Source organism: Ipomoea triloba, chromosome 11 (assembly GCF_003576645.1).
Source record: "Ipomoea triloba cultivar NCNSP0323 chromosome 11, ASM357664v1".
NCBI lineage: Eukaryota > Viridiplantae > Streptophyta > Magnoliopsida > Solanales > Convolvulaceae > Ipomoea > Ipomoea triloba.
In genome coordinates, this window is record NC_044926.1 from 15,095,019 (window position 1) to 15,104,109 (window position 9,091).

The 9,091-nt window shown below is 34.4% G+C and overlaps 1 protein-coding gene and 1 long non-coding RNA gene across 2 annotated transcripts; both read right to left on the bottom strand.

The window, feature by feature from the left end:
• Positions 1-4,530: 4,530 nt before the first annotated feature.
• LOC115996566 lies at positions 4,531-6,633 on the bottom strand. Its single transcript, XR_004093647.1, has 3 exons — positions 6,531-6,633; positions 6,363-6,429; positions 4,531-4,563 (listed from the first exon to the last, which is right to left on the bottom strand). It is a non-coding gene; the product is annotated as an uncharacterized LOC115996566 (long non-coding RNA).
• A 705-nt stretch (positions 6,634-7,338) lies between these two features.
• LOC115995977 lies at positions 7,339-8,076 on the bottom strand. The gene is made up of 4 exons (XM_031235120.1): positions 7,852-8,076; positions 7,709-7,780; positions 7,444-7,660; positions 7,339-7,343 (listed from the first exon to the last, which is right to left on the bottom strand). Exons 1-4 carry the CDS (start codon positions 8,074-8,076, stop codon positions 7,339-7,341), a joined length of 519 nt encoding a protein of 172 aa, XP_031090980.1.
• Positions 8,077-9,091: the final 1,015 nt, after the last annotated feature.

Sequence of the window (9,091 nt, forward strand, 5' to 3'; positions counted from 1 at the left end):
TGCAAATCAAAGTTGGTTTCACATCCTATTATGCTAGGGCCTTCAAGCCGATCCCACTAGTTGGAACAATGTACACCACTCAATCAACCCTTCCAACCGAAACGTCAAAGCCTTAAGCATAAAAATAAATGAGGGTAGGGACATGGACCACTCATCGCCAATGACTTAGGGCGATCCCTCTTTCTTCTCACTTCCTAAGGTAACGTCATCAGGCACCCGACTTCACATGGATCTCCATGCTTTTTCGAAGGTCGGTGCAATGGGTACCCGAACTGTAACACCCCCAAAAATGACCTTTTTTTCCACCAATTGATTCAGTAATTCTTAAAACAAAACTTAGAACACGGAAGCTTTTCAAAATCTTATTGAGGGCATTACCGCCACACTTAGGCAACCAACAGACCTATGTGCTAAGGCTAACTAAACAAAACCAAAATAAAATATAGTTTATAAGTCTTAATTGAAATAACATCACAATCCTTATTACATAATCTCTCTAAGCCTTGATAGTCCCCGGGACCTCGGTCTGCTGCACTCTCACAGCAAACCATGTTAACGTTACTTGCTACTCAAATAGAGATTTCAAAAATACAACAAGAAAGTAAGGGGTTAACAACACTTGCTAAGTAAGGGACTGCCTGCCCCTAAAGAAAACAAATTTTTTTTAGCAAATAACTATTTACTTTACTTTACCCCTTCTTTCAAAACTCGGATGCTCTGCACTTTTGATCCAGAAAAACAATTTATAGATATTCATATCAAAAAGCATATAGAACTTTTCATAATATCATCACTTATAAAATTTTCTTTAAAACTTTATTTTGTGCCATATTTTCACACCACAAAATACATATAGAAGCACATCAATCACACATAAATGGGACAGGGTACTTTATACTTAGCCCCTAGTGAACAGCTCCACGTTGAACACTTTGCAAAATTCTCATGCCAATGGAATCAGGACTCTAACCTTAAGTGTGCACACCCCCGAGTGAGGATTCCAAGCCTCACCGGGAAGTTACTAGCCCTACACTACTACAAAATGAGTCATTTGCGTCTTTACTAAATGATAATACGCGTCTTTAATAGCCCAGACGCATATGACCCAGACGCTGAAAATTGCCAACTTTATGCGTCTTTACTGGGATGACGCGGACAGATGGACAGTAGGCGTCTTGACTTACTAAGTCAAGACGCCTATTATTTTAAAAAAATTAAAAAAAAACATATGGAGTGCTTTATTAATTAGATTTAGTTAAATTTTAATTATTCACTCAACACTTATATACAATTAATAATAAAAATTCATTACCAATTGATATATACAACCATGTAATATAGTATAAATATTTCACAAATTTGATCTCAACTTAATCATATATATTATAATCCACAAATTTAATACTTATATCTACACAATCATAATGTACTTGACAAATTCAAATATTCAATACTTACACAACTATAATATAATATAATTACTAATCCAAAACTTCACAACTAAATTCTTCACCATAATTAATCCACAACCATAATATAATATAATTAATTCACAATCATATTATAAAATAAATTAAATTCAATTCACAATTTAATACATTAATTTATATATAAAAAAATATATTATAAATAAAAAGAAGACATACATGTCTACAACTTTACATCATCCTTCTTAACTTTCCCTTCATATGCCAACAAAATTTATATTTATATACACTATAATCTAAAATATTTAAATCAATAATTAATCTTAAATACACTGTGCAAATGTTACTATACTACATTATTATCCTCAACAGTAGGGAATGATTCACTCTGTTTTTTGTCTTTTTGATTTTTCATTCAATCAATCAATGACTCACATAACTAACCATTAAAAAGAATAATTCCATTGCATAATACTTATTTTTTTTAAAAGACAGTATAGTACCTTTGGATGCCCAGTTTTTCATGGCTGAGGTAATGGATTTCTCAGAAGCATTCTTAGAATCTCAGCTCTGAGGGTTTACAAAGTTTCTTCAATCATCTTCTTCACTCTGTCAATGTCCAGCCCACATTTTCCATTCAGTGTTTCACCCATTTGGTATGGAGTCTCCTGTATCAACCCCTCCTTTTCACCAGGCACCTAGGCTGAACATACCCAATTCATCTCAACATTATTAAATATTCTGTTAATCATAGATAGTGAACTCTCTCTTGATGCGAAAAAAGAAATAACAAAGAGTACTACTGCATGTGTCGTACATACCTACCTCTCACACCCAATTCACAAACCTATGACCTTATCATTCACTGTCTCATAAGAGGAACTGAGGAAGTATAATTTGCATATGAAAACCCCACACCAATTGGACTCTCTAAGTACAACATATTTGCCTCTGCAATGTTTACATAATTTCTTTACTCATTAAAACAGCAAAGCTTTTCTTGGGTTAATTTAATGATATACTAAAACCATACCTATGTTCTAGCTATGGTCATTCTTAACAAGCAACTGTCCACTTGGTCTGAAGGGTCCATTTTCAAAGAAATCTTTCATAAAACCTATGAAATCCATAAGAGATAGCGGTAAGATTTCCCTAATAATATATACTCCCTCCGTCCCATTTTACCTGTCTTACTTTCCTTTTTAGTTTGTCCCAAAATAGTGTCCTTTTTCTAAAATTGAACATAACTATCATTCTACATTTCCCAATTTACCTTTTTGACTTTTCAACTTTTTAGACTATTAATGAGGTAAGTACAATTGTACTTTGTACAAATAACACCTACTTTTGAAGGGCAAAATTGAAAGGTTAGTATCATTTGTTATGTTATATTAAAAACCGTGCAAAAAGTAAATGAGACAAACAATTAGGGACGGAGGGAGTATATATTATATATTATATATTAGGGCATTAATTAAGTGGTGCAAGTTGACTAGGCTTATTAAGTGATTTGGTTGTACTAAATAACTAGTAGTAATTATTTAACCAAACTCTGTGCCTATATAAACCTGTATTGATGGGATACAAGGTAAGCATTATATAGCACATACAGTTCCCGGTACTCATACTGCTCAGTAGACACCAGTACATCATTTAGGGTTCTGAGTCAAGTATGGGACACTGAGTCAAGTATGGGACAAATATGGCTGACGGTCTACCGTTCAAGAGGCATTACATCAACTGTGACTGGAGATCAACAATGATTCCGCTTCCGCTATTACGAGGTCAGGTTACTCGTAAACCATTCTATACAGTTAGATTATTTATATCTAACAGTTGGTATCAGAGCCTTTATAATCTCTGCCCGGTTTATTGTTTTGCCTAAAACAATATTAAGTGTTATATACATCAAGTTTTGTATATATTTTGATTTCAATTACATTCGTTCTAATTCTTCAAATTTTGCATACAGATATATCATATATCTATTTGGTTATGATATAATTAAGTAAATCTGGCATGTATATTTTTGAGTGAATTAATTGTAATTGATTTATTTTGGAATGCTGGAATTAAATCCACATCAAGAACAAATTATTTGTAATTAATTGGGCTGGAAATTTGGTTTATTTCCCATTAAGAAACAAATAAAAATAAAATTGGTTTCTGGATTTTTTTTTTTTCGCTTGCTGCTACGCCGTTTCGTTTTCTGGTGATCCGATCGCCGGTTATGGGCTTGCCGGTAGCCATTGTTGGCGGTGGAAAGCGCCGTCCCATTACTTGCGCAATCTGGTCGGTTTTTTTTTCCTACGAGTTGCCTTCAACAATGGAGCTCCAGTGGTGCACAAAGACTGACGGCGACCAGAGTGGTGGCTTCGACCGGACTGCTTCGCGGCTGTCTAAGGCGTTGCGGAGGCGACGTTGCTGCTCGATCCTTTCCTTCAGGTGACGCCGGAGACATCTGGTTGCTGCTGCTCCGCGTTCCAATCGCCGTTGCTGTTTTGTTTCCGGCGCTGCGGTCAAGGATGTTGGAGACGTGGCGAATGGCGGCGAGGCGTGATGAGGGGAGATAGCGGTGGCGAGCTGGATATCTGTTAACAGCGTCGTTGCTTACTTCTCCCGTCGGCACCGCATCAGGGTCCGATGCTGCTGCTTCTTCCTATCACCAGTCGGCTCCTCATCAGGTAAGCTAGGGGGGTCTTTTGAGCGATTAAAGAAGAAGATGATGATGGAATAAAGGTTTGGGCCGGGTCAGGCCCATTTGGGTCAGACTTGGTCCAACAAAATATAGGGCCTGTTATGGTATTTTGGGCTCAATTCAGTTTTGTAACACCCCAAAATTTCGATTCCCGAACTTACTATAAATGGACTTACTATAAATAGAATTTTAGCATATCCTTTATTTCAAGTCCATAATAAATAAAACCAAAGTACTTTATTTCATGGGTGCTACAGCCACACCTAACCCTACTTGGCTAGATGCAAGGCTAAACCAACTCAAACCATAAAGATAACAAAGTTCAGAGTCTTAATTCAAAAATAACATCTGAAATCCCTAATACAATTATTCTAAGCCTTGTAAAGCCTTCGGGATCTCGATCTACCGCACTCTTATTGCAAACATATCAAGCATCACCTGTTACTCATTTAGAGATTTCAAAACATAACAAGAAAGTAAGGGGTTAGCAAAAATTGCTAAGTAAGGGACTGCTTGCCCCGAAAGTAAAATATATATATTTTGAAATCACACTTTACCATTTTCAAAGCTTGGCTGCAATGCCATAATTCAGAAAATTCAATAGAAATATTAGGTAAAGTAAAAAAAAAAACATTTGGAAGCGCAACAACAACATAATGGGACAGGGTCCTTTGGATTCAGGCCCTAGCGAACAGTATACCTAAACTGAACACTTCACAAAAATTCTCATTTACAATGGAAACCGGACTCTAACCTTAAGTGTGCACACCCTCGAATGAGGATTCCAAGCCTCAACGGGAAGTTACCAGCCCTAGTAGCCAGGATAAGGTTTCTACTGACTACTCCTGTAATTAGGGTACACAGACCCATCTCAACAGAACACACCATAGTGCCCTAGTAACCCGAGGATTGTTCCTTACGGGCACTCCTCAATTCATAAAATAAATCACCACATTCACAACAATTCTCATAACATCACATAGCTTCCAATTTTGAAAAACTTGCATTTTCTTTGAAATATTCTTTTCGAGTCAAAATAAAATATTAATTTTTCAAATCAATATTTTAGCAAAATGTCCTCAATTTGAAGAAATTCAACTTTACAGATAGTGTACTATGAAAAATCCTTTTGTCACTTTTAAGCAAAATTTCTTAGAAGAAAATAACAACCAATTTTTACCCTTAACATACTAACCCAAATATTATCAAATTAATGAATTTAAACCTTAAATATACTAACCCAAATACAAAGTTTAAATCCCTAATAAATAATAATACCTCTACACATACAATACATATATACGGTCCAATCATACATATATACACAACAAACACATATGCATATACGGCCACACATTCATATATATATATATATATATATATACTAATAAAACTTATTAATTATATACTCTCATGAAACATACGTACATACATATAATAATAGTAATTTTGTATATAATAAGTTAAGAAAATATATCTATATATACATACTTAAACATACGGCCTACACAAATATATGATATTTTTATATACAACTAAATAAACAATTTTATATAATTATCTCTGCAGTTACATATATATGCACATACACTAATCTTACAAGTATTATATACTCAGTCTCATATATTGACATATATCTACATATATAAGATAACACGTACAAATCCTAACAATTATATACAATGATAATAAATAGTAATGTTTTTTTTTTTATACAGTAACGTACTACATACAATTATAATATATAAACATTATTTTTTTTCTTTAATAGCTATTATACGTACTCATAAACACATACACTAATTATATTTATATTTTTATATATATACACCATACGCACATAGAAGATATATATATATATATATATATATATATATAAATAAGAACACACGCACACAGAATCACACATATATATATATTTATATTTATTATTTTTTTTATACACATAGTGTACACGTATGTATACTAAAACATACAAATATATATATACATAGATATTTAGAATATGCACACATACGTATCAGTACACACATATATAAAAGAATTTTATAAAATAGAGTTTTAATAAAATAGACCAATAATTTTCTTGAGATCAAGGTGGTATGAACTACTTGGGTAATCAAACAAATTAACAATTTCCTCATAGGAACAACGCATGATCATACATAAAATCTCATCCACCAAGTAGAACAATACCTAAAAATAAAGGGCAAGCAAGGAGAGTAAAATCCACTTACTTGGAAACTGTAGGTACACCCTAGAAAATCCTCTTCTAACCCTTGTTGGTTTGATCCACCTCCTCTACTAGCAACAATTTCCACCAACCAAAATACACAAGGAAAAGTTCCTATAAGATACACATATATAAACTAACTCTAGAATTATAAATATAATATAACACTTACTTATCAAGACTTTGCTTCCCAAGATGGATTTCAATCAAAAGAAAGAAGAAGAAGAATTTTTTTTTCGTTTGTGATGTTTTCTTCGGCCAAGAGAAGGAGGAGAGAGGAAGACTAGATAAATATTCCCCCCTTTGAATGAGAATAAATAGGATAGAATCACTAATTTGAAAAACTCCCAATCACCCTCTTGTAACTCCCAATCTAGAGATTTATGATAATAAAATAATAATTTGATAGGATAAATAAATCTTGATTTGATATGGATTATATATTTATATATATATCATATACACGACTAATACATATATATATAAAAATTAGTCATAGTCTATATATATTAGTTGTGTAGTTAATACAATATATAGGTTCACACTTAAATATATATATATATATACACGTACATATCATATATATTATATATAACACATGCATAGTTATATAATTTATATATATATATATATACACACATCATACCATACATACGTATATAAGTATATATAATATTAAAATTAATTATACATATATATCACCTAATTCAAGAAAAGAAATATTATAATTATAATAATATTCTAGGTAGTTTAACAACTAGTTGGTCCAAATGAATAGAGTTTGTAATTCCAATGGATATGAACATGAGAGTAGACTTCAATGAACATGGATTAGGGACCAAATGAATATTGGAAAAAAATTAGGGATAATTTTGGAATTTCAACTAGATGGAAATGGAAGCAAAAATCTCGGTTATCACAATCTACCCCCCTTAAAAGAAAGCTTCGACCCCGAAGCATCTTATTTAAAATCTAAACCCTTAAACTACACATATACATCAACTAAAAGATAAAAGAACACGGAGTGAGGTTTTAAAACCTGCCCTCCTTAAAAGAAAGTTACGTCCCCGTAACTTGACTATTACCTGAATCAAACAAAGCCGGGTCCAGACTCCTCATATCTTCTTCCACTTCCCACGTAGCCTCCTCGGCTAAGTGGTTGGACCACAACACCTTTACCAGCCTTATTGATTTCCTCCGGGTATCCCGGGTCTTAAAGTCCAATATTTTCACCGGGGTCTCTTCGTACGAAAGAGTTTCATCCAACTCTACCATCTTTTCATTAACAGATTTCTTATCATTCTTTATTCATCGCATTTACTCAAAATTTTAAGAAGAGACTTCTTTTACCTCTGGGTTAATCATGTGCGAGGCATCGTGAACATACTTTTTCAACTGAGAAATGTGGAAGACATCATGCACCTGTCAATCCACAAGTTAGACAAAATTCCTTCTTCCTTTAAGATTTCTAGCTAAAAATAGCAGTTGGTTACCTTGTCTAGCTCCACAGGCAAAGCCAATCGGTAAGCTACTTGTCCAATTTTATCCAAAATCACGTAAGGGCCAATAAACCTTGGACTTAGCTTACCCTTCTTGCCAAACCGCATGACTCCCTTAGTCAGCGATACTCTCAAAAGAACCTTTTCTCCGACTTGGAATTCTGCTTGCTTTCGACCTAAATCCGCATACGACTTCTGACGGTCTTGAGCAGCCTTCATTCTTGCTTGAATTAACTTAACCTTTTCAATTGTCTCTTCCAAGTATTAGGGTCCTAAGACCACCACATCCACCATATTTCCCCAACACAAAGGACTTCTACATTTTTTACCATATAAGGCTTCATAAGGAGCCATCTTGATGCATGATAACTATTATTGTATGAGAATTCCACCAAATCGAGGTGTTCATCCCACGATCCCTTTAAGTCCATCACGCAAGCTCTCAACATGTCCTCTAAAGTCTGAATGGTCCTCTCAGTTTGCCCATCTGTAGCTGGGTGAAATGCCGTGCTCAACTTCAACATTGTCCCCATTGCTTTTTGCAAAGCTCTCCAGAACTGAGATAGAAACCTTGAGTCTCTATCGGAGATTATATCTTTAGGTACTCCATGGTACTTAACCACTTGCTTGACATAGGCTTTTGCTAACTGCTCCATACTCCAAGTCTCGTTCATTGCTATGAATCGGGCGGTCTTGGTCAGTCTATCCACAATAACCCAAATTTTATTCTTTCCAGCTTTAGTCAACGAAAGACCACCAACAAAATCCATTGAGATTGAATCCCACTTCCATTGTGGAATTTCCAATGATTGCACTAACCCTTTAGGCTTACTTCTTTCAGTTTTCACTTTTTGATAGTTCAAACATCGTGCCACAAACTCTGCTACTTCCTTCTTCATTCTAGGCCACCAAAAATGCTTTTTCAGATCCTTGTATAGTTTATCACCTCCAGGGTGCACTGAATAAGGAGTATTGTGTCCTTCTTCCATAATCTTCCTCTTTACTTCTTCGCAGGCTACAGGTATACACCAACGCCCATCGAAACGAATACTCCCATCTTGCCATAGTTCAAAAGATCCATTCTTATTGTCAATCATTCCAGCCTTGACTTTTTCTAGCTCATTATCTCCTGACTGCTTCTGCTTAATCTCCTCAAAGATTGAAGGTATTATAACCATGTTATAAAGATCAATTTCTGCTTCTACTTCACCTTCAGTTCGAACTTCAAGGTTAA

Excerpts from the sequence above, each read along its gene's own strand:
- LOC115995977 (XM_031235120.1), bottom strand. The coding sequence starts at position 8,076 with ATGAAGGCTGCTCAAGACCGTCAGAAGTCGTATGCGGATTTAGGTCGA. Across the intron at positions 7,781-7,851 it reads TGCCTGTGGAGCTAGACAAG|GTGCATGATGTCTTCCACAT; the intron begins GTAACCAACTGC and ends GTGGATTGACAG. Across the intron at positions 7,661-7,708 it reads CGCACATGATTAACCCAGAG|AATGATAAGAAATCTGTTAA; the intron begins GTAAAAGAAGTC and ends CGATGAATAAAG.